This window comes from Rissa tridactyla, chromosome 3, assembly GCF_028500815.1.
Source record: "Rissa tridactyla isolate bRisTri1 chromosome 3, bRisTri1.patW.cur.20221130, whole genome shotgun sequence".
Taxonomy (NCBI): domain Eukaryota; kingdom Metazoa; phylum Chordata; class Aves; order Charadriiformes; family Laridae; genus Rissa; species Rissa tridactyla.
Window position 1 is genome coordinate 38,691,599 of NC_071468.1, and position 25,909 is coordinate 38,717,507.

At 46.4% G+C, this 25,909-nt stretch overlaps 1 protein-coding gene across 1 annotated transcript in view; it reads left to right on the forward strand.

Moving 5' to 3' along the window:
* Window positions 1-19,591: 19,591 nt before the first annotated feature.
* LOC128906956 (protein ELYS-like) overlaps window positions 19,592-25,909 on the forward strand; it is a 47,984-nt gene continuing 41,666 nt past the window's right edge. Inside the window, exons 1-2 of the mRNA XM_054195134.1 lie at window positions 19,592-19,804; window positions 25,650-25,776. Of these exons, the coding sequence (XP_054051109.1) occupies window positions 25,656-25,776 (121 nt within the window). The 5' untranslated portion in view covers window positions 19,592-19,804; window positions 25,650-25,655. The remainder of the gene's footprint in view (window positions 19,805-25,649; window positions 25,777-25,909) is intronic.

Genomic DNA, 25,909 nt, shown 5'->3' on the forward strand with positions numbered 1-25,909 from the left:
ATCCTTTTTAATGCAAATCACCATAGGGACTCATTTAAATCCAAGCATAGTCCTGGAAGCCTCGGATCCTCTCTTCTGCCACCTCTGGGGTCCTCCTGAACTGGTCTAATTTCTCAGAGTGGGATTTTCTAGAGTCGTCTCCTCTCAAACCCAAACACTTTTGTCCCTGCATGAGTAATGTGATCTAGGAAACACAGACATCTGATAGTAATTCAGGGCCAGGGCCTGGTGGTTCCTCATGAGTCATAACATATTCTGTGATTAAAGGCATTGATGGACACTGAGCTGCTCAAGAATGTGCCATTATTCACTACAAATGGAGAAAGCAAATTTGATCTCTGTGGGGGCAAAGTCGGTGGGCAGACATGAAGTGCCTAATGGTAACACCTGGAAAAGTAAAGGAAGAAGTTCAGGTCTTCTTCTGGTTTATGCTACCACAAGTTACAAATGCCTTTCCAATGAACCTGTCTTTAGCTCTGTAAGTCTAAAAGGTCAAAGAAAATACACAGTTTTCAGAAGTCCATTAAGTTTCTTTGCATATTCAGAAGAGAACAGACTGAGCTTAACTGATGCAATGTTTGGAACAATCCCACCACCATGCCTTTCAGCTAGGGGCCGAGGCCTCTTTCCCCCAGCAGAGTCAGTGGAGACATTAGTTCCTCCAGACAGTGATTCACAACACCCAAGCTGGAAGCCTACAATCCCACGTAGGAGACAGGGATGCTAGAAGTACACCCCAGTGAGCTCATATCCATCGATTAATGGCATATCCATTGCTTATGGCCAGGCAGAAGGCAGCTGTGCTTGGGCACTTTGACCTGCAGTGTCATTCCCAGAACCTGAGTTATCCTATTCAAACACTTCTCATATCAGCTCCAGCATCACAGGCACCTGCCAGGTTGCTTTCTGGTCTACTTGCCTACTTTTCCCAAATTTGTCACGTGAGATTACACACAATATTGTCACAGCCACACTTCCCTACTAAAGCAAACACACCATGCCTATTCAGGCTGAATTTTTTTCACCCTGAGATGCTGCTGCCCCAAGGAAAGGCTCTTCACTGTATGGGGATATATTGCATTTTTACGCTGTGTGGTAAAAGGTGATGAGCCTGATGAGGAGTTCATTTTAACGGGTTCACAGCAGCCTTGCTTGGGCCTAAACCAAATCTGGGTGGAGTGTATTTCCCATGCCTGAGAGGGGGAGCTGCTCCACGAGCCCCCTGTGCCCCCATGCTGTCCCCACTGGCCCTCGGGAGCTGGCCATGGGCTCCCCTGCCCACAGGGCACTGGGTATCACAACTGTGAAGGGGAGTTCTGCTCTCCAGTAACCCCAGGAGAGTCCTCATCCTCATCTTCACCCTCATCCTTCTCCTCCCTAATAGGGGACTGCCACAGCTCAGGATGTTACACCAGAGCAAAGCTCTCTTCACCCAGTGGGGCCAGGTACACGTGGCCAGCCCTGAGTGAATCTGTTTTCTTTGATGGAAACTCCTGAAATTACTCCTGTCTCCCTGGCAAGAGAGCAGCTTGCAGATGTCTTGGAAATCTGCCCCTGCTAAAATAGTATCTCTGCCATTTGACCAGAAAATCTGTGTTTCAGATCTCTGCAGGGACAGAAAACCTGTCCTTTTACCAATTACAAACTTGGAAGGCATTCAAGTAGAAGAAACACAGAAAATCTTGTTCACGGTGCATTTCTAGAGATGTGGGAAGCTGGCTCTGGCCCTAGGCCTACAGACAATTTTAAAATACCAGCAAACATCACTCTTGGGATAAAAAGCTGGTTTGAAGGAATTAAAATACATTTGCATCAATGGATCCGCCTGATGTAAATCCTCTTTTCCCTCTGCTGGGAATTAGGTTTGGCACTCTGGTAGTAAATAGGAAAATGCATATTTCAGCACTGAACATACTTATCCTGCCTTCTGTACGGCGGGGTGAAACCTTACCCTCACATGTCCTGGCAGCCTCAAACACCGAGAAATGTTTCTGGGGGTGTTAACTGAGCTATGTCAGGCAGTCCTCTTACATGTGATACAACTTTGGCTTCACAGCCAGCAAGCTAGAACCTGAGCCCGAGTGGTTGTTATCATATCTGTACACAAAGTCATAAACAGCAAAACAGGGTGACTCTCCCAAAACTGGGCCGGTTGCCCTCGAGCTGTGCTAATAACACTGGGCTGAACTCAGGCTTGGCAACCATCACTTTGCAGCATGTCAAATAGTGAAATTCTCCCTGACTTCAGCAAGGCTCTGGTTTCACTTGTGTTTTCTCTGTTCAGATATATGAGTGGCCTGTAGCCAGTGATTTTCAGCACTGTTCCTACCCAGCATCCGGCCATGTGTTAGCCATAGCATCTCAGGCAAGCTTCTTGTCATAAAGCAATTTTGCCACTTCCCCCTGTTGCTGACTGAGATGCTGTTTCACAGGTATTTTTGGAATTTCTTCTCTGCCTACATCTTGGGCTCTCAATGCATGACTTACAAGGGGGAGTAGAATAGACTGAGTTTGTACCCCTATGCCTTTTCCTTCTTTTTGTTATCAGACTAACGCTCTCCAGTCTGGTTTAGCCACCACCTCAAGTAGACAGTGCCATTCCTGCAGCCCAGCTAAGGGTATTAACCCTTCTGGCAGGATGGAGGCCAACCCACACAGTTCTTCCTCCCTCAGCATCCCCTGATGGCAAAACATTTGATCCCATTTGATTAACTTACAGTTTGCATTGGTTTTCTCTTGTTCACGTGCCAAGAACAAGCTCCTTGAAGAGCTTCCTCTCCTTCAAACCCCTTCAAGGTTTCTGAAGTCTTCTAAAATGTGTGGTGTGTTGTTTGGGTCTGTGTCAGCAAGTCTAGCGTCATCCTTCGGACTCCACCTGAGCTGGCAGTCCCTGAGCTTTGGCTTGGCTCTGTGGGGTTGACACGCTGCCATCTCTTGCACCTCTCTTGGGTTTTTCCTCTGCTGCCTTTAAAATGGATCTCAGCATTTGCCCTCCACTTGGAGGATTTGAGCTTCAGGCTCTCTGGGATGTTGCACTTGGGATTCTGCCACCTTGGGAGATATAAACCTGTAGCCTGCATGCTTCCATACACCCAGCGTGCAGCCTGCAATCTCAGGTGGCCAGTGGAGAAAGGAAAACTAACAGCATTTCCTGCTCTAAAAGCAAGTGAAGTCAGAAGAGGCCAGAAGAGAGCTGAATTTCCATCCTTCAGCAGGTCACAGAGGGGACGAATACGGGGCAACTTCTCTGCACCCCCTGGGAGAGACAAAAGAGTTGGCTCCTGGGCTAGGGCAGGGAGTCCATGGCAGGATTGGCTTGCTTGGGAGGTCAGACCAGGTCAGACAAGGAGCTCCATATAATGTTCAATGACAGTAAGAAACAGGAAAGCTACATGTGTGTGGCTGGAAAGGTCACTGGGGACTTTGAGGAGGGAGGTCAGGATGGCGTGAAGGCAATGGTAGGGCCAGTGCTCCCTGCCCAGAGCAGTCACCCCCAGACTTAGCTCTTCAGGCTAAGGACGGAGTATCTTTAACATCAGCTCTGTTGGGTGGCAGTTTATGGCTCCACATTTTCAGGGCATCATACTTGCTCTGAGCATGGTGTTATGTTCCCTGAAGTGAGGTGATGCTAGCAGTCGATGCTGGACTGTGAGTCCCCTGGGACTCTCTGTTGGCCAGGGCTCTGTTTAGACCCAGCCTGTCTCTGACTTATCCCAGACTGGGTGAACGACTCCTGGCTAGAAAGACTACCAAGAAAAAATTTACCAATTGGGATTCCTTTATAAGTTAAGGTGGGTTCTGATGCTGCCCAAACTTACCCATTTGTCTAAATTTCTTCTGTTATTATAATCAGACATCATTGGTTATATCTAACTAATTGTCATCATTAATTTGCAACCAATATTCAGTGAAACCGATCCACAGCCTCTGGCCAAGCCCTGGCTTTATGGGTCAGCCAGTGCTGTAGCACTGTCTTTCCTCATTTTTTCTGGCTGCGACCACATCTTGTCTGAGGTCTACTGACACTGCATCACTGCTGCTGCTCAGAGGACACGACGAGCTCTTCGCCAGCCCCAGCCACCCCTGCTCCCCTGGGTGAAGCAGCAACTGGAAACTGTGTAAACTGTAATTTGAGTAAATCAAAGGAATGGTTTTGATTATGCCAGATGCCCCAGGCAATTAGTATGTTACAGAGAGGGAAAGATCTAAACCGAAGCAGCAGGTCCTCCTGAGCATCCCTCAGGAGGGTAGTGAGTGTGTGGCAGTTTCTGACGAGAGCATCACGCTTCCTCTACCCAACACACTTTTGTTTGGGGTTTTCTGACGTGATGAAACTCTGAGAGGAGGAACAGCCAAGGAGGGATGACTCACGGCCAGGCTGGAGGCCGAGGGATGACTCAGAGGTGGAGCTGGCTCACAGGCTGCAGCCTTATATCACAGGGCTGGCATTGTCAACTCAGGCAGCGGTGGGGCTGGAGATGCTCCCAGCACGCTCTCCTCACTAGCAACCCTGACAAAGGATACAGTGACTTCTTGGCACTTTTTAGCACATTCTCTTCCAAAAAATGTCCCAAATGTTCACCTGCTTCAATCTGACTTAATTCCCTGAACATGAGTGACCAGGCTTAGTCACGGGATTGCAAGCGAGGGCTCAACCTCTGCCTGTACGCAATAGCTCCAAAGCCTACTGAAAATTCCGGGCCTGACACATCCAACCATATATTTACCTTGTTTCATGTCTGTATCGCACTGGGAACTCGTCATGGTCCTGTGGTTGATTCATGCACCATGGTGACCACCCATAACACCTGCTGAAGGGATCTCTGTGGGACTTGGAAGGACCTCCTGTGGAGGCTTTGTCCAGCCTGGAGAACCACTCAGCTTGAGCAGCTGATCCTTGCAAGAAGCAGCTCTTGGTACCACCCTCCAGACAGAGCTGTCGCAGAGAGGCTGTTGTGAGAGACAGGTGCACGCTCACTCTCCTGAGGAGGGACGCAGTGCCCTCCCCATCCTGCTGGAGACAGTCCTTCTGTATGAAAATATGTCGCCCAGGTGCTATCATGGGAAATGGCAGGAAGGGATAAGAAATGTATTCAGAAGAGCTCAAAGACTAAAGCGCGCTCCTTCCCCTGGGAAAACAAATATATGCATGCAAGATAGGACACGGATTTATTTCCCTGGCTCTTCCTTGAGTTGAGGAAGGTAACAGAAGCAACGATACATTATCCCGGGCAGAAATGGTGAAAGCAAAGGTGTTTTGGGCCTGTTCCTCTCTGAGGAGCAAGGAGTGGAGAAGGCAGGCAGCTGGAGGAGCAGCTCATCAATAGCACGTTGCCTGAGTCATGCCAAGCACTGCATGTCACCTGCTCTTGATGCTGGGTTTGAAACCCTTTGGTATTGTGCTTTATTTCTCTTCACCAGAAAGATTTCTCAGTTGCAGCCAAGTGTGTTTTGGTGATGTTTTTGTCCCTCAGTCTGAGGAGATGTCGACAGTCTCACTTCCTACCAACTGCAATGCTGCAATTGCATAATGCAGAGTGTTGTCACATTACTAGTTTCTCAGATGGAGCATTACAAGTTTCTTGCCTCTCATTCAAATGATTTGATGAAAATATCATGATTGTTTTATTGCTATAGCCACAAACATCAGATGCTGCGCAAGTTTCAGTCCAAACAGCCTAACCCTGCATTTACTTCAATAAAATTACCATGACTAACTTGTATCTTTCCTTTTGAGAACATGTTCACACATGTAGGGAATTAACTATTTTCAGATAAAATTACTTATTACCAGTGAATTACTATTATTTTGACTTGCACTAATGGTTGTTAATAATGCAAGATGGGGTGGGAGAGGAACACGTGTGTGTACCAGCTGCTGTTTCACTCTTATCCAAAAACCGTGAAGAAGTTGTTGGCAGTCATCGCAGAAAGATTTTCTTTCTTCCTTTTCAAGCACAAGTATAGCAGCTGTTGCCTCTGGCAAGGGTAATTTTTGCCCTATTGATGCTCATCCCATACAGAATTTTATAACAGACCAAACAAAAAAAAACCCCAAAATAGTAAAAAGCGTGCAATGAATTGAACTCGTTTCCTATGGCTGGCACTCAAATAAGAAACAAGAATAATCTGGCCATATGGAGATGTAACGGCTCTGAAACCAGACCTGCCCCTTTCACTGACCTGGGAAGAAGGGTGGCAGCAGCAGAAATTATCACCGCTTGGCGCTTGGTGGGGCGCTGCCTCAGATTTCCTACAAGTCCTTTTCTGTTGCTGCATCAACAACTGCACTCCTTCTCCCTCTTGGCAGCAAGTCACTTTCTTGACAGAAACTTTATTTATTTGTTTTACATTGGGCCTTGAGAAAATGCCTGCCCTGTGACAATTGAACACCACGTCGGGGCTCCCCTGCGCGTGGCTGCTCGCCTGCTCTGCTCTCTGCTGCTGGCAGACACTCGGAAGCTTTGCCTGGTTCAGAAATATGACTTCTCGTTACCCGAGCCGACGAAGTAGATGGAAACACATCATTTTGGTGGTGCACGCAGCTTTTTTCTTATAATTGTTCAGTGTTGCTGCCACAAGAACAGTTTTCTCTGGGGAAACTGCTCTGTCAATGCAGCCTTGGTAGTAGAGCAACCAGCACTCCATATAGCGCTAGCCCTACAGGGCAGCTAAACCTTTGCTGAGCAAACCCTATCCTTATTACTATGTATCACAGAAAAAAAAATCGCCTTCTCAGTACAGGCAATACCTGATTTCTGATTTTTCTTCTTTTTTTTTTGCAGCCAAGCTGCTCAGTTCCCTTCCTCAGCATCACCCTTGATTTCCCACAGTTGGCTGTGAGGTTTTAACACCGTACGTAACCTCCGCAGTTTGGTTCCTTGTTTTTCTCCTTTTCATTCTGAGGACCTCACCTTGGTCCCTCTGTCCGTCTCACCAGTACATTGCACTATATCCTGGTACTGTCCAAAAAGACTTCAGGCTGAGGTGAAACAATTTGGATCAGCTCATTGCAAAATAGTGTTAAAAGAGACTGACTAGTATTAAGGACTTGGAATTCCCTTATTAAAAATGCAGCGAGTTAACCACAACAGAAATCTTAAGTACATAATTCTAAGTGCGTGCCCAGGGATCAAGTGCATCGATCTCCAGGGTTATGTTTCTTAAGTTACAGTGGTACTTTTTTTTCTGGCAGACCTAACGGGCAACACAGTCAAAAGCAAATTCTAGACCTAGTCCTCCTTCACCGGGAGCTAATTTTGATTAATAAAGCAGAAGGTGCAGAGCAGCTAGAACCTATCACATATGCAAGGAGCTAAAATAATTTGTGATACTTTGGGACAAACCACATTCACTCAGAAGGGCGGGGGGCTGGGGAGGAGGATTCCCGCTCCCACGCTTTAATTCCAGCTGAAGTGGGAGGCGCCCAGCTAGCATGTATACTATAGCAGTATAATTTTTCATTGGACCAAGTCACGATCTTGATGTGAAAACGACTAGGTAAAATCCAGTGATTTGTTCTCATCATAGAATACTGAATTAGCCTCTTACAGCTTGAAAAATCTATCCATCTTTATTCTTCAAAGCCAGGGGCAAGTCACAGCAATTATTTTTAGGTAGAATCCTCTGTTGAAATCAAGGGCGAATGAGGACTAGAAGCCAATGGTGCCATCTGGCCCTTTGGTAGGTCCTTGTATCCTGTTAGCTTTGCAAAATTCAAGGAAGGTGATGTTAATCATCCAGCACAAGCAGCTGCTGCTGGAGCTGTTCCTTGGCTGAAGCGCTGCTCAGCCAGGGCCCAGCAATTCCTCCAAAGCATATTTAATTTAGCAGTGTAATTTTTTGAGCATATTTCTTAAGAGGCAGCAGCCTCTGGTATGAATAAATACACAGAACCACATGCTACCCACTTTGAAGCAGGTCTACTCGAACAAGTGATGGCAGGGATACCTGGCTAAAGTTTCTGGCTCAGCATTTGATCTGTTGCATGAATTTTAGCAAGGCATTTCTCATTATAGCTGTTTCCCTTCCAGTTTGTCAAGTTGCAAGCACTTTGTGAGACAGACTGTGTAAAATCCTGTCTTTATATGACATCTAATGAAACAGGATTCCTATCTCAGCCAGCGTATCTAGACCAAACTTGTTGAACTTAGATTTTTTAGCTAGTTATATATAATAAAAAAAAAAAAAGAAGAAGGGCTCAGCAGCCTGTTTGCCAGCAGCAGCAGTGCCGGGGCACACTGAAGTGATTGGGAGACTGCAAGGAAATCTGGGATCTCCTCTAGAACTGCAGGACAAGTCACATAGTGAAACCAGGCTAAACTTGTTTTCAGCCAGATCCCTGGCCAGGATCCTCTCACTGACTAGTGCTGGTTCAGACACCACTGTAATACAAATGATTGTAAGTGAAATCATACAACTTGCACACAACCAGTTGTGGTCACACAACTGGTGATATGTCTAACAGGACACATGTACTGGCTTTTCTTCCTTGCTCTGGAAATCCCTGCTAGCTTTTAAGTGTTCAGTCCTTTTCTGAATCCTACAAAATTATGGATGGAAATAACACTCCACGGGAAGAAGCTAAATACCATGTAGTTACCTGGCACCAGGGTGCCAGCCACGGTGCTGCAGCATGGTCGGTCCCATGCAGATGTGCTGCATGTGGTGGCACCCAGGAGGAGGAGCTGGCTCTGCTGGAGGCGCTGGCAGCAGGGAGGCAGCGCCCTGCCCTGCGTCCCTTATTGAGCTATTGAAATAATTCCTAGATTCATCCACTGTGTGAGGCTTAGAGTAAAAGGAGAGGGCAAAGAAACAAGACAATAAATTACTTCTTTGTCAGCATTTTTTCAGGGAACGCCATGTTTTTCCCACTGGCTGGTGCTGAAAGCCATATAACCTGTGGCAGAAATGTTTGCTAGCAGAAGGGAGAAAATAGTGAATATACCTGTTTGTTTCCTCACTTAAAAAAATATTTTCTTACAATCAGCAAAGGAACAGCAACACAAATTGGCAAACTCATTTTAAATGCTTCATGTAGGACATCAGCATCCAATTTGTTCCTGTATGCTGCACTGACTTGTTTAATAAGCATGGTACAAGCTCACGGTGTAGTTTCTGGTGGAGATGGGGAGACAATTCAGACGATCCCTGCCTCAGCTGATGTGTTTCAACAGAGTTGGTGCTACATACGAGCTGGGGCTCCCTGGCAGGGAAAACACCCCTCCCCAGAAAGCCCCTGGGAGCCCCAGGTGAAGATGCAAAGTCTGATGCAGGTTCAGGTAGTGCCAGTGCTGGGAGCTGCCCCAGCCGCTGGGGACACGATCTCAGCACAAACCGACCATGCCTGCAGGCAGAGGCAGCAGGCAGGAGGGTGAAGCACGGGGGCTGACCTCCACCACCTCCCTTGAGCCCGGCTGGGCATTGCCCCCTGCCTGAGGCTGCCCAGGGAGACCCTCAAGCTGGTGGCGCTCAGTTCATTTCCATTATGCCACTTACAGAAAAATATTTTCTAGCTTTGAAATGGTGGACTAGGAGAAGCAAAAAGGACTATTTATTCACAGTGAATCTTTGTTCCAGCAGATTCAGCAGACTGAGTGATGTCTCCTCCTCTAAATTGCACACACCAGAGGTCACAGTGGCTCTTTCAAGGGCACAGACTTTGTGTTAGCTCTCTCTGTAGGCAAGAGGATGGATAACCTTTATTTTTCAGTACTAGTGGGTCACACCCGAGAAGGCGTTGATCACTTTCTGGAAGGCGCCAAGCACCCATTGACAAATGAGTTGTCTTAGCACCTCTCAGGAGGTGATCAGCATCTGGCAGAATAAAAGGCTGCAGGGCTGAGCTACCCAGACAGCTCACACAGCAATAAATTAGGCATCACAGTTGCTGTGCTGGCAAATGTATGAGTCGCTCCCACTCAGCAGTGCTTTTTGCACAGCTGGGCACACTGACATTAAATCTTACCTGCACAGGAAAATTACTATTTCTTCCAAATATTTTCAAGAGCTGGTCTGTTGCAGATGGTTCAAGGAAACATGGATATCCTGCGCTGCCCTGAACACAGCCACAAGGAACTTCTATAATTTGCTTTGTCTGCTTAGAGAGGAACTGCCAGCTACTGCACACTTTTTAAAAATCTGCGCTTGACCGTCATTTCAATATATATGACCACATTCCCTCTGGAAAGAAGCCGGTCTGATTTATTTTCCTTTTTCGGTTTGTATTTTCCAGCATTCATGTTTTCACTACATAAGTTTGGATTTGATTGCCTCCAAGTTTTCTAGTTTACACTTATTGATATTTTGACCTAAGGTCGCACAGGGAGACTATAACCACCAAAGAAAATGCCTAATACCAACAATCTCAAACTGATCCCTTCCCAGCTCAAGTTTTGTTAAATCAGGGCACTCCAAATTTGAACACGGTATAGACCACCTTACACATGAGTATTGGCACAGTGATAATGAATTGTAGTCAGCAGAGTGATTTTGGTGCCAATGAAACACACTCCCCCGCTTAATTATTGGAGTGTTTTTATTTTAGACCTTAGAAAGCATCTGCAGGCTAGTTTGCAGCACCTCAGCACAGCAACCCACTCCTCAGTCCCAGCGCACTGCCTGTTGCTATTGTACTGCATAAACCCAGTTCAAAAATCCCTCTGCACCAGAAATCACAGGGAAGCGGTATTTCAAAGTTAAAATTTAAGACTTTACTCTTTAGGATTAATTTCTTTTCTTCCAAATGTGCAAACTCATTATTCCTTTGCTTCAACGTGAAAGGTGATGGGGGTTTGTCAGGGCCATAAGAGAGACCAGAAATGCAACCTCAGATCTGAAAAAAATCTCTTTTTTATTTTGTGGGAAAAGCTTGATTTTGGACAAATGACCATTGGGATTTATCAGCAAAACCATAGGCATAAAACCCGTCGCGCTTCAACAGTACGATTAATTCAGCTACATTGCACACATGCTATGCAGGAACTTCTATTCCTTTCCTATGTGAAGGAGTATCTGTTGTTTACACTACCAAGTATAAACCCCAATTTTCTCAAAATGTGCAATGCAGACCAACCTACTGGAATGTGAACATCCCACTTTGTTGGCTGGTGGGTACTTTTGTTGTGTGACCTTCATGTTGCACAATGAGGGACATCAGTTATCAAAAAGGCTGGGCAGTGAAACGCTGCCGGAGAACTTGGGAATTTTTTGTGTGGTCAGCTAACAAAAAACTGAAAAGAAAGAAACTGCCTGCTGTGAATTAACTGGTGTGAGGTATATCCATGTTAGCACAACTTACCCTTAGTGTGTTTTGATAGGTTGGTCATTTTAAACACACTGAAGCAACCACCTACCTTTACCTGCGAGGACGTAAAAAGAAACATAAAAGGAAGGGTAAACAAATGTTGGTCATGAACTTCCCTATAAAGAACTGTGATATATAATTAGAGACTCCTGCGTCTGGGGAGGTTTTTTTGCCTTTCATTTCATGATCAGCGTGGATAACTGGAAGGTCCAAGAGCAGTCTAACAGGTGCAACATATGGGAGAAGCTCGCTTTAAGGAGATTTAATTGGCTACGCACTAAACAAGGTGTAGCAGCAGCAGCTTCCCAACCCGTGATGAACAGAGCGATTCCTGCCAGCCATTGGTAGCTATCTAAAAGCGAAGCACTCTTCCCTGCAATTTGTCTGGGTTCCCTCGAATGTTAGAGGGAAACGCGGACATCCCAGAGGGATGTTTGTGCTGACCCTCCCAGGTGCCTCTCCTGCAATGGGACAAACAAGGTCTCCTGAAGTGCATACTCTTTCCTCCAGCTACAGAGGGAGCCCAGATGACTTCTGCAATTTATTGGCAGCGGTCCTGTAGGCGGGAGAGTGTAAGCTCCTGGGCACTGCAGGGTTGTAAGCGAGGGAAATCTGACTTATGGATCAGTCAGCATAGCTGAAGAAAAACAGTATTTTGGGCACACTTAAACTAGATACTCATCTTTCATATGGCTAAAGTTAGGTGAGTTAAATCCTGTCGTAATAAGCAGTTTGTTTCTAGAAGCAATCATCTCCCTTGAAGGTACGTCTGCATTCCTTCTCAGCCTCGCTACTGACAGAATGATATTAATTTGGAGTTAACATGAAGGTTATTGCACTGTGAAGAAATGCTTGTACTTGAGGAGAAAGTACCTGCTTATGTGGACAATGTAAAATATTTGAAATTCCTAATTTCCTCACTTCTAAGTGACTGCTTTTTGTAGATTTTAAGTAGATGACATGGTGTCCCTACATTATGAAATGAAAAGCCTGAATGGCATTAGTCAAGCAACTAACATTACTCAGAGGCTCCCACCTCCCTGAAGCCAGACATTACAGCGTTTGTCTTCTCTCTGCTGCTCAGTTAGGAACGCATGTATGCGAACTAAGTGTTACGAGCAAAGACAGGTCTTTTCAGCGCCACAGCTCACACCGAACCTGCTAACTACAGTACTTCCCCAATTGCCATGCACCCTCCTGTCCCAACTTGGTTTAAGGACAGAAAGAGGAAGAGGTCTAGGCTTCAAACAATTACCCCCAACAGAAAAAAGAATAAAATCAAAACTTTGTAATATATAATTTTTAATGCATAAAATGCAGCTGGGAGTAGCTCTGACAATCAGGCTGTAACATTTTTTACAGATGAAACCAAGATGCGACCAATACACAGTATAATGCTCAAGAAAAAAGTTTTCAAGGTCTCCTAAGGTCCCCTTTTCTGCTTTAACTGAAATGTGGATGCTTCTCTCCCTCTTTTTCTCTCTCTTTTTTCTTATGGCTGCATGACCAACTGCAGTTCCAACCACCATTTAATTTTCTGTTTCTCTGGGAAATTCTGGAGAGCCTCTCTTTATATTAAATTATTGACGCTCTAGTGGAGAATAGAAGAGATTCTGTTATACTATTTTTGGTTCATTAAGTTTCTAATTACTTTGGGTTTGATATTGAAAAGCACTAATTAATGCTTTTAATGTGTAATATTAGTAATGCCCTACAATAGAATTAATGCCATTTTAAATGAAAAATAGAAAATATTTATTCCCAATGAAATATATAGTAGAATTAAAGGCTGAGAATATTTATAAATTACTTAAGAGTAAAAGATGAATAGAAGTAATTGCTATTATCTCATAACCAAGCATTCTGAATCTAGAAAATTAAATTAAGATTAGTCTTTTAAAAACCATGAAACAGACTAAATAAAAAAATTCTCAGTTGAAATAATTCACAATGAAACCTCTCAGACAGCCCAAACGTCTTTCTGTTGTGTTTGAGGCTTTTTAATATTGGGCTTCAAGGACACCGGACATGTTTTCCAAATAAATTCCTCCTATGTAATTACTGAAAGGCAGTATTTAATTCTTGTTTTTAAACTTGTATCCTTGTAATTACATATTTGGGTAAGTATAACCACATCGCTCAGCATCCTGTGTTTATAAACAATCCTGTGCTTGAAAATCATTATCACACCACTGCAGAATTTTCTTTCTTGTTTCACCTTTACATCCCTGATATATACTTACAGTCTGAACTTCGTTTTAACGCAGGGTTTTCCTCATCTGAGGATTTGCTTTATTTTGGTACAGCAACACGAAGGCAAAAGTAGATGCCGACTGGTTACTCCAGAGTGACAGTCGCATGGCAGTGCCAGGGCAGCACAAAGCAGCAAACCATGTAGTGAGTCTCACACGTCATTAGATATCGACTTATTGACTTGGAAGGAAGGCTGTGCTGCCCAGGACACCACTGAAGAGCCGGAGCCCCACCTCCGGCTCCCTGTAATTCAGAAGGAGAGGGTCTGCCTCGGTGGGGAGAGCAGCGGTGCCAGAGCCGCTCTTCACTGCATCTCCTCTCTTCTCCTTCCTCTCTTCTCCTTCCTTCCTTCCTTCCTTCCTTCCTTCCTTCCTTCCTTCCTTCCTTCCTTCCTTCCTTCCTTCCTTCCTTCCTTCCTTCCTTCCTTCCTTCCTTCCTTCCTTCCTCCCTCCCTCCCTCCCTTGACTTTGGACACCACCCCACCCCCCCGACTCTCTCACATCCACTTCCACTTATCCCTCTCCAATTCTTTGCTAGTGCCACAGACGCAAGAGCTCTCTCCCTTGTTTTTCTCCTCTAGCTCCTCTGATTGCTCCTGGTTCCACCTTCTCTCATTTCCTTAATAGCCTCACTCTCATTTTATCTCTTTAATAGCTCACCCTTCTCTGGCTCTTCATCATCTCAATAAATGCATCTGTTAAACCTCTTACTGGTTACAACCAACCAGCCTCCTTCCCCTGCCCCTAGTAACTACTCTTTATACATTTATCTTTCCTTTAAACAACATGCACCTCAGTTCGCTTTGTAAGCTCAGTGAAAGCCTGGAGTCTTCCTCCTGCGGCTCCTTCTCCCTCACCAAGCCTCTGCCCCCGCACTCAGTCAGCATTGCTTTTGTGGGAGCCTTGAATGACCTCCTCTTAGGCAGCCACAGCTCTCCCCTACATCTCTGTTTGTCCGTCAGGCACTTTCCACAAGTCAATGGAGCTTCCCTCCCGGAGAGGTTATTCCTTCCATCTTTCGTAGCCCTGCTCTCCCTTTTCCCTCACTCAACCAGCATGGCTTTTCCTCTTTATCTCACTCTCCAGACCCCAGCACAGGTGCTACAAAGCTCTGTCCTTGTCCCCTTTCTCTTCTATGCCTTATCTCTGGGTAATCCCAACCACAAACATAAATTCAGCTGCCGAGCAACTTAAAGATCCAGGGCTCTATTCAGATCAGTCTCTCAAGGTGAGATTAACCTGACCAAAAATAAAAGGGTACACTGCAGGCATCTCCGCCTGCAATGGTCATCTGGACTCCCTTTACAGCTAATCCTATAGGAGGTATCTAACGCAGGGAAAATGAATGGCATCCGTGAAAAACCTGTTCCGCTCACCTACCAAAAAAAAGGGAGCTTAGCTGGGTAGCTCTGATGCTGATGACTGCACTGTGGATACTTAAAACTGGGTAAGAAAGATGAATGCCAGACCTTCTTTTCAAACACAGCCTTGCCCGCCTCTCTGATGCCTGCCCCGGTAAGCCTCACTGCCAGCTCAGGCTCAGGCTCAGCTAAAACAGGCCACTTCATCATGGTGCTCCTCAGCCACTGTTTAGGCCAGTGTTCAGGCACGCCTATAACTGGGGGCGTGGTGTGTCTTTGGTCCAGACCTCTCCCTGGGGCCTTATTCAGGCCATGTCTGAGCCTTGCAAGGTTTGCTCTCTACAAAAATTCCTGACACGGAGCCTTTCTGTTTCCATCCATTCAGCTGAGGCTCTCATCCAAGCTGTTACCACTTTGAATTGTGCTTACTGCTGAAGCACTTGCCCTTAATAAAGGCAGCCCCGTCCTGCACGTCATCACTCTAAATGCCTCGGCAAAGGATATGGCTCTAGCTGGTCCTCCGCGCTGCCATGCCTGTCTTTGCATTTCTCCCCTAGCTCCCTCATTCTCTGTCGCATCAGATGAGACCTTTCGTGCTCCACCCCAGCTCTGCCTGTCTCACGCACAGCCTCTCATGCCTAAGAGAGAGTCGGCCCTGCCATCACCCATCAGCCGGTGGTATCATCCCGCTTGCCACGTTCTCGTGCGCAGCCCCACAGGCATCACGCTGCCCAGCATGTCTGGGAGAAGCTGCCTCCACACGTACCTTCAAAGTTCCCCTTCTCCTCACACGAAACGCTTGACAAGAGTCAGGCTTCCTTTTGTCCAGGCAAATGCTGTCTCACCGACACCTCGTGACAGTGTGCACAACCTCCCCCGTTAGGTCAGGAGCTGGGTTGTCCCATGCGACTTCATCACCTGGCATGGTGGGCTCCTTGTCCATGACTGGCGCTCTTACATGCTACAAATTAATTGATCTAAAATGGCAACAGCAGCCACCTAGTCATGATCATAATTTGCATAATAACATGAAGAATGGTAGACTTAACCTTAAGAGGCACAGCTGTAATTTAGACATAATGTATGCTGTTAATAGTGCTGGGAGAAATGGAACATACTTGTCACTCCTTTGATGATCCTGCCACTTCTTGGAAGTATTGTGTATTTGTTTACTAATGTCTGAAAACATCTGTTTTAAAGTCAAAGAGTGTTTTAACCATGTTACCATACATACACTCAAAAGGGGTAGCATTACACTTGCACTTTTTGCTTCATATGTACTTTCTCTCCTTTCAATGACTAACGGTGTAACCTTAGTTTTATGTTTACTGGGTTGGATTTTTACATATGCTTTCTTACGGAAAATAAGAGGAAGACTACAGATAAGTAGCCTAGTCTCTTAAAATCCAGAGGGACTGGGAAGGGGCGCAAGTAGTTATCAGATAATTTTAGGATATTGGCAGGGGCTTCCTCTCCTGGGAAACAGGAGGTGAAGAAAGAGGTGGGTGTCTGCTAGTCATCTTTGAATCATGTGGCTTAGATGGTCTGCATAGACAATATTCTAGAGTGCTCAGTGGAAATGTTTTATATTGAGGGTTTTTTCTTCTGATTTTTGTGTTGAATAAATTTGTGTCCTTAAAAAAACTCTGAGTCTAACAGGGACCCCTTGCTGCGATGGGATACAGATTAGTCCTCACTTACAAGAAGCTATTGTTCTGAAAGAGTATAGGGGAATCTCAAGTAGGATCATTTAGTGTTATTACCTGGTTTGTTTTTTTTTTTCAGTAAACCTCTCTGAGCAGGTATTACTGTGTTGTGGGTTTAAACATTTATCTCAAAGTTTAGCTGCTTTGCTCTAAAATCAATTAAACTCATTATGGATGTGGTGAAGAGGTCTGGAATGCAAGAACTGCCTCGTATTCTGATTTTCACTTTTACCATTTTTAGGGTATTTTAGGACATATATGTGGGAGTGTGAGAGAAAAGGTAGGTATTAAACTGCTGGAGTGACACTTAATAGCTCTGGTATTTTCTGGACAATTTCTAAATTGTAATGAAAATTATCTTGAATGCGATGTGCAATGAATCTCTTTGTGAAGGATACTATGTGGGCTGGAGAAAAAATAGCATGAAAGAAAAAATTCTGTTAAAATGCCAAAGTCCAAAATTCTCTCCTGTTGTTTTTAAAGCTAAAAACAGAAGACTTAGTTCCTTAGTTTAAACTGAGGGATGAAGATAAATTAGGCTGCAGGCTGTACTGTAAGTTCAGTGAGCTTTACTTAACTTGTGACAACAGCGAAATATTCACATAAAAGAAATTGGGTGGCTGCCACTTAAGTGTGTTAGTGACTGCATTACGCTGTGTTGAAGCTGGGATGGCTAACCATATTCTGAATAGGCATGTGCAGATTGATTAAAAGCTGTCTTCTGCATGTTCATGGATATTTGAATACACATGGTAAAAAAGAAAAAGTTCCTAGTTCTTGGCAGTATCTTCTGTAGTCTAATTCTTGCTCGGCGTAAGATAATGGGACTTTGCTCACTCTCTGTATGTTATAAACAGTGTTGCACAAGGGATCAGTCTGTTACCACAGTCTCATCCCAACTAAAACAACATCCAGAACATCAACAGTCATGAACTAGGATTCAATGAATAATAATTCACAAATACAGTGATACTTCTCTCTCCTGACATTGCTGATGTTTTACCTTCAAGAGGCAAAACCCCAAAGGGCAAGTATCTTGCCCAGGTGATGGTGACACGTACCTTGTGTTGTAAAGTAAATGGAAAGAAGGTCACAACTCAGCTTGTGAGTTGACAAAGAACAATCAGCATGATGGTTGTAAAGAATAGTTTTGTACAGGTAAGTATGTCCAGCTGCCCTCTCTTCAGTGGTGAATGCATGCGATAATCATAGTTTCTACTTGTAAAGAAATGCTAATTTATGCTGCCATAGGGGTATTTTTTAAAAGCTAAAATTTTATCTAATGTCTAGACCTAAACTATTTTTAGTATTGTTAATTGCTGGTATTATTTCATTAAAGTCTAGCTGTGTTTCTGCTTCTTTGCAGTTTAGACCTTTGCAGTCAAGTAGGAACAACTGCAATAAACTTGAGACCGCGAATCAAGCACACCTGGAAACCTGTTTATTTACAAAACGTACGAAGCCCTCCTCTCATTGGTACTTGGCATATTTTAGGAGCAAATACTCCTAGCATAAACCCCCCTCAGACTGCTGAAGGATGCTAATACAGAACCACTGCTTTTACAGGCACTGCACACACTGGTACCAGGCTTTAAGCTTCACTGAAATAAGGTTGCATCTTCTCCTGAGTTTTCACTAACACTGCCAAGACTGTAGCTGTCGCTGAAACAGCTGTGCTGGCAAGAGTCTGTAAGGAGGTGTAAAAAAGACAAGAGCCAAGCCTGCAAACTGCTAGTGAGGAGCTTGATTTGCAGGGTAAGCTTGCTTCGAGGGAGGCCGGTGGCAAGGGATGCTGCCCCTGACAGCGGGACCTTGTGCCTGGGGAGGGACAAACTCCTCTGAAACCCATTTTCAGCAGCAACCAAGTGCCTCGAGGGGGACAGGCGGCCCCTGCGATCAGAGGGACAGGCGTGGGCAGGGCTGGCCCCAGCAGGCCATCTCCCCACAGGACTAGGGACGTGGTCGTGGTCGTCCCCCTGTACTCGGCACTGGTGAGGCCCCACCTTCAGTACTGTGTCCAGTTTTGGGCCCCTCACTACAAAACAGACATTGAGGTGCTGGAGTGGGTCCAGAGAAGGGCAATGAAGCTGGTGAGGGGTCTGGAGCACAAGTCTTATGAGGAGCGGCTGAGGGAGCTGGGGTCGTTTAGCCTGGAGAAAAGGAGGCTGAGGGGAGACGTTCTTGCTCTCTACAACTACCTGAAAGGAGTTTGGAGCGAGGTGGGGGTCGGTCTCTTCTCACAAGTAACAGGTGACAGGACAAGAGGGAACGGCCTCAAGTCGCACGAGGGGAGGTTTAGATTGGATATGGGGAAAAATTTTTTCACTGAAAGGGTTATCAGGCATTGGAACTGGCGGCCCCGGGAAGTGGTTGAGTCACCATCCCTGAAGGTATTTAAAAGATGTGTAGATGCGGTGCTAGGAGACATCATTTTGTGGTGTTTTTTGTCAGTGTTAGGTTAATGGTTGGATTCGATGATCTTAAAGGTCCCTTCCAACTTGGACAATTCTACTATTCTACGGTGGGTTCCCCCTTGGAGGGACAAGGGGGCAGACACGGCCCCACACTGCTAGGTGCTGGGCGTGCTCCCTGTGTGCTCTGGGACCGCCCCCCTTCAGCGTCCCCCGGTGGATGGGGTGGCCGCTAGGGCCCCGAAGCAAAACGGTACCTCCCCTACACCCACCAAAGCGCCGGGCGCTGTCGTAGGCCAGGAACTACAGTTCCCGGCGTGCCCCGCGCCAAGGCGGCCCGCAGCGGAAGGAAGCCTGTTAGCGGAAGGGGCCGGGGGCGCGGCACGCCGGGACACGTAGTTCGGCGGTGACCAGCGCCCGGGGCCGCGTCCCGCCGATTTGAAAACTCCCGCGGTAGCTGCGACCGTTCTCGCGAGAACTTCGCCACCCTCCCCGCGCGCCCCTCCCCCCGCCCCGCCCCCCGCGAGGCGGGTGAGCGAGCGAGGTGGGTGCCGCGCGCCGGGGGGAGGGAGAGCGGTGCGGAACGGAACGAACAGCGCGGGGCGCGCGCGGCGGCGCAGGAGGGCGAGCGTGGCGAGCGTGGCGCGGGGCGCACTGAGTTGCGCAGGAGCGTGAGGGGCGGCTCGGCCGGGCGGGCGGGCCCGTGACTGGCAGAGGCCGCCGTTAACCGCTGCGGGAGATGCCGCCGCCCTGATCGGCACGTACCGGGGTAAAAAAAAAAAACCAACACCCAGCGGGCGGGAGTGGGCGGTGAGGGCGGGCGGTTAGGGGAAAGGCAGCGGAGGGGACCTTCCTTCGCCCGTAGCAGCAGGTACCGGGTGCTCCTGAGGCGGGGTAGGCCGCCGGCGCTGGCGCAGCGGGGGCCCTCGGCGGGCCCGGCCCCTTATGTAAGTGACCCCCGGGCTGTGGCGCCGTGCCCCGCCACATGTGGCCCGGCCGCGGCGGGGGGAGGCCGGGGCGGCTGGCGGGGCGGCCTGTGCAGCGCACATGGGAGGCGGTGGCGTGCGACGCTCGGCAGCCGGGAGGCGGCCGTCAGAGGCTGGGGGGCGTGGGAGATGTGGCGCCTGCCGCCAGGAGGTTCCCCTCCTGTCCGGCCACCCGCCGCCGGCCCTCGCGTATCGGTCACTTTTTTGAAGAGTTTGCCTTTTCTACTATTTTCTTTTTCCTTTTTTCTCTCCCCTCCCCCTTTTCGGTGTGGTTTTCCAGGAGGAGGCGGGAAATTCGCGATCTGCGTAGAGCGGCGATCGCGGGAAGAGGGCTGGGTTAATGGGGAAAGCACAGCTTTATAGGAACCCAGCGCGTTTGGGGGGGTGGGGGTGTCTCTTGATTTTCTGCATGAAGCATGCATCACGCAGCAGAGGTGCTGACTCAAACAAAAGTCCTTGATTTTTTTCTTTAATAAACCATGTGTCTAGGTCTGGAGCTTCTGCCAATAGAAAGGAAGTGTGGTGTCAGTCTCTCAGGTCTAATAATTGCTTCCTGATCATGTTTGATAAAGTGATGGTAAATTTAGGGACTTAATTCTGTCGGGAATGCTGAGCCCTGTGTGGGGTGTATGGCTAACCGGGGTCGTTCAGGTGCTCCCTCTGGATGGTTGTATCGGTCTTGGCTGGCAGCTGGCACAGGCGTTTGGGCACACAGTACCGTACCCTGTTCTGCTGAGGACAGCTTCTTGTTCACCTGCTGCATCAACTGGTTTTCCTGCATTGACCTGCCTGGGGTTTGCTTTGTTAAGACAGTGAAACGAACATAATCAGGCTTCTGTTAATTTTGTGCCTTCTACCTAGGAAGCTGTCGGATACAGTTTTAGAGAACTAATGGTGACAAGGCTTTGCTGGTGTGGTATTGCTTGACTTGTGTGGTGGAGAGAAGCCTTAAATTGGCAGGAGAGAGTCACCAACAAGCCGGGCCTGTTGCACGTGTTGCAAATGCATTTGGAGTTGGGCTTGTCAGGTTGCTCTTTGTCAAAGTATGTTTCAGAATGAGATACGCAAAAGCCGCCTGGACACGGTCCTGGGCAGCCTGCTGTAGGTGACCCTGCCTGAGCAGGGGGGCTGGACCAGAGGACCTCCAGTGATTCTGGAAGGCCTTTCTCTTCATTGTGATGCTGGGATTCTGGAATTCGTGCTTAATTTTTCTTCCATTTCTTCTTCTTCTTTGGCTTCTTCTTCCCACTCTTTGTCCCATTTCCTTAGAAAATGTCATCTGAACAGCGTCACACAATGCTGTCTGTTCTCTGATCGCCATGTAACCCTTCCCTGAAATCACTTTAGCTTCCACCTCTGGCGGAATGGAAGAACGACGCCTGTCAGCTGCAGCCTTTCCCAGAGAGCTAGGGAGTCTCTCCGTGCAAGAGGGAGTTAAAAGATGCTTGACTTGTGTCCTGGGTGGTGTCCTTTCTAAAAGTAAAGGGGTTTTTAGCCCTCCCTGCAAACGGAGTGTGTCGTTTCACCCGGGTATGAGCTAGCAGCCGGGGCTGACTGCCACAAAAAGGAGATGGACAAATTCCCTCTCCTTCTTCCCGATGTGTGGTCCTGCCTCCTTCCTTGTGCCACCTCTTATGCTTGCTGGTTGTCTCTGCAAGGCAGTTGAGCTCTCGAAGCTGGTGGAACACCACCTGCTTTTCTGGGTGAGTTTCCTGCCTGCTCAGGGAGTGAACTTGGCTCCTAAAGTGCTCTAAGGCACTGTTAAGGCAGTGCGAGGTGAGCCACAGGAGTACGGTAGTAGAACAAAGGAGGTGATGGAGAGATGGGAGGCGGCGGCAAGTCCTCTCTTTTGGTGGCAGGGAAGTCAGCATGTTTTGTGAAACCATCTCTTCAGCTGCGGCTGGCCATATTTTTAGCTTGTTCTTCAGCAAGCATTGTTGGCCCTTGAAACGGATTTTCAGGTACTACCGTCAGTCAAAACTGACGTCCCTTAACCCTGACTTGGCTGTATGTGATTCTTCTTGAATGCGCGATTTCTCCATGTTTATTTTTTTCTGGAGCTTTTTAATGCAAAAATCTATCCTCAGCCTGTGACTCGTGGTACGCTCCTTTCTTTGGAAATAGTTTGTGAAGTTTGGAAGTCATAAAGTACCTAGGGTGAAGAGCAGTGGTTAATTTTGTCAACTTGTACACAGACCGCTTTGGTACAGCATACAGCTCAGAGGTTGGATTCTGGTTTACTCCTGAACATGAAGTAAGCCTGTGGTGTTTTACACTAATCTCATTTCTAACAGACAGAAATAGGGATATGATTGTAGTTCTTGTCTTCAAAGAGAGCAGAAATGCAGTTAGTGTTGGATATATCTCTTAAGGAAGAGGCTTCATGCCTTTAACCTGGCTCTGTCTAAGTGTTTTCCTGCTGTTTTGATTTCCCAGTAATCCTTGGTTTAACTTAGCAGAATGATGCAAGTAAAACATCCTAATAACCAGATCACTATATATATTGTTCATAACTTATTATGGATTTTATCTTCCTCATTGCCAGTGCAGATATCTGGGGAATAAAAATGTTTAAAATGCCCATTGGCTTACTGGAGGAAATGTGGACGTGCCTGATGCTTTAGCATTTTCACATGTTTTCATATGCAGTTAATAATTGCGGCATGATTAAATTTAAAGTTACATGAATGGTCCAGGTGTGCTCTTCGCCTGTCCAGGTAAGCAGTTGCAAAGGCAGGGTTACTCAGAGAGCGTGCGGTTGAGAAGTTTTCTTGAATGCTGTTACCTGCCCTACTGGGAGATACTTGTTGACTCTCTTTCTTAAAACTATCTTGCTACTAGTATAATGTGTTAGTAATCATGAAGTACTTAGCACACAGACCCATTTTTCAGACATCTCCATGCTTACTTATGTCTTTTTTTATTCACTACAATCATATATGCTGTTTTTGGAATTTTGTGCTGTTTTATAAAATTCCTTAATAGATGTTGTCATAGTCAGTGTTCTCCCTTGAAGGAGGTTTGGCCAACTGAATATTTTAAAATAGGCTGCTTTGGTGGGGTGGGGTTGAATGTTCAACATTTTCATTAATGATCTGGATGACGGGGCAGAGTGTCCCCTCAGCAAGCTGACGGATGATACAAAACTGTGAGGAGTGGCTGACACACCAGTGGCTCGCGCTGCCATCCAGAGGGACTGACAGGCTGGAGAAATGGGCTGACAAGAACATCATACAGTTCAACAAGGGGAAGTGCAAAATCCTGCACCTGGGGAGGAACAAACCCACACACCAGTATATGCCTGGGCCTGCCCAGCTGGGTAGCCCTTTACAGAAAAGACCCTAGGTGTCCTGGTGGACACCAAGTTGACCATGAGCCAGCAATGTGGCCTGGCAGTAAAGGTGGCTGATGATAGCCTGGGCTGCATGAGGAGGAGCATTCCCAGCAGGTCAGGGGAGGTGATCCTTCCTCTCATCAGCGGTGGTGAGGCCACACCTGAAGTGCTGTGTCCAGGTCTGGGCTCCTCAGCTTCATAAGAGACGTATGGAAGTGCTGGAGAGAGTGTAGCGAAGGGCCACAAAGATGGTTAGAGGGAACTGGAATGTCTCTCCTGTGATGAAAGGTTGAGAGAGCTGGGACTGTTTAGCCTGGAGAAGGCTCAGGGGGGATGTCCCCAGTGCATATAAATACCCGAAGGGAGGGGATAAAGAAGACGGAACCAAGTACTTTCCAGCAGTGCTCAGTGACAGGACCAGAGGCAGTGGGCACAGACTGAAGCATTTAAAAGATGCTATTCACCAACCCAATATATCTGTATTAGTATTTGGTATTACAGGTTACTCATAAAATATATTCATTAAGTCATTACGATAAACTAAGCCAGAATGCTGGTGAAATTGTGGGCCTTTTTACTCTCTGGAGCCCCTGGATGCAGCGCGAAAATTCATCCTGCTGTCAGTTTGAAACAATGACAGGTACCAAAAAGCAAACCCAACAAAAGTACTGCAAATAAGTTGTCCCACTTGGAACTTGATCTGGGCTGGTTGTGAATGCTGGCAGAGCGGTCAGGCTACAGCAGCGTCCTGCGATACTGCCTTTGCCATCGGCAACATTTTTTTCCAAATGTTGACTTGTGTTTAGTGTGGGACCCTGATGTACACCTCCTGTGTTTCACGTGCTCATTGTGTTCATGCTGGCAGAAGATACAGGAATGTAATGTCAAATAGAGTGCTTCTGGCTTGAAATATAGTAGATTCCAATGGCCGGGCTTTAAAGCGTAATCTTTCTTCAGAAAAGTACAATTAATATAAATTGTAACTATTTATAAACATTTCTGTTTGATAACTTGGTCTTGCTTCCAGAGTCTTGTCTTCAAACCTAGCTATAACCTCCTGTGCTCTAAGGAAAATAGGTTACTGGAGCATGCTGGAAGAAACAATCATAAAACTTAATTTGCAGGAGAACATGTATGGTACAGTTAATCCAATAGGCTTTGTGTGCACATTTAAGTGGCTGGCTGTACTGGTTTGTAGCATAGGGTAAGGATTCTGCTTGATGCCCGAGTTGGTCAGCTTGTGTAACACCCAGGAATAGTGAACCATGTATAATATCTTCCTTTTGAGACCTCATGAAGAAAGCAGTGCTATTTGAACGAGATAATTAAAGCTGTCTTGTTTTCTGGGGGCATTTTGAATAACCCAGTGAACTTGAAAAATGTAGTTCCTTAAAGTAGTTTGTATTTTCATGTGTACAGAATATCTCTTATTTAGCCACCTATTTAATCTCGTAAATCCCTTCAGCTTTTGAGTTTTTCCACAAAACGTTGATCTTGACATGCAGAAATGTGAACACTTTGTGGAGCACCTACAGAAGCGTGGAAACACTCTGAGTGGCCTACAATTTTTTGTAAAATACTGCAGAGATGTTATAGAGACAGGCAATAGGAAGGAAGGGACTGGAATAAGGAATACAAGGATTTAAGTACAGAATAAAATTGGTGTTTTAAAGTGCTGTGTTATGTTTACATCATAAGTGTATGGAAAACTACTTTCTAATTGATGAGCTATAAAAGTCTTTATTGCTTGTAATGTAGAAAATATCAACAGCATGTTTTCTGGAATAATTTGAGAGTGGAGGTAGTTAAGAACTTTGTATTCCTTGGTGTTCAAAATAAACACGCTGAAAGTGAACAAGACATAAGTGATGCATGTAATCTGCTAGAAGACATTTAACAATAAGTAAAAAGTATAAAATCAAGGGAAAGGACAAATGGAAAGTTGTACCTGTTGCTGAGAAACCTTTTAAAATCTGATTTTTCTCAGCTCCCATCTTCCTAACCTGTGTGAGTAGACTTGAACTCAGCGTATTGGGCTTTTTCCTGTTATTTCTCTGTTGATACGTCTGGGTCACTTTTTGTTGGTGATCTCACAGGCATCAGAAAAGCAAAGGATTCTCCTTTTGCTCTGCTGGGAGAGCAAAAAGTCTCCCTGGTGCCATTATTTGCAAGGAAAAGAGCTAGAGGTGACGTCTAGGGGATTTTTCACTGCATACTGATGAAACTTCTGTCACTCTCAAGAATATTTCTGGCTGATGTGAGTCTAGTTGTGCAATTTTTTCCTGTATTTACAGTGAAGAATGCAAGACCTAACAGCTGAGGTAACGAGCAGTCTGCTGCAGTTTCCAGAGGTGACTCTTCAGGCACTTGGGGAAGATGAGGGAACCCTCGGCTCTGTGCTGTGCGGGAGGTTTTCTGGAGGTGAGCATTTTCCTTTAAATTTGGTCTCGGTATAAAGCTGTTCTTGCCTGGAGGCTACCTGAAGCCTCAGGTCATCGTATCAGCTGTGTCAGGTTGTTGCTGTTAAGAGGCATCCTGTTTAGAGAGAGAGAAC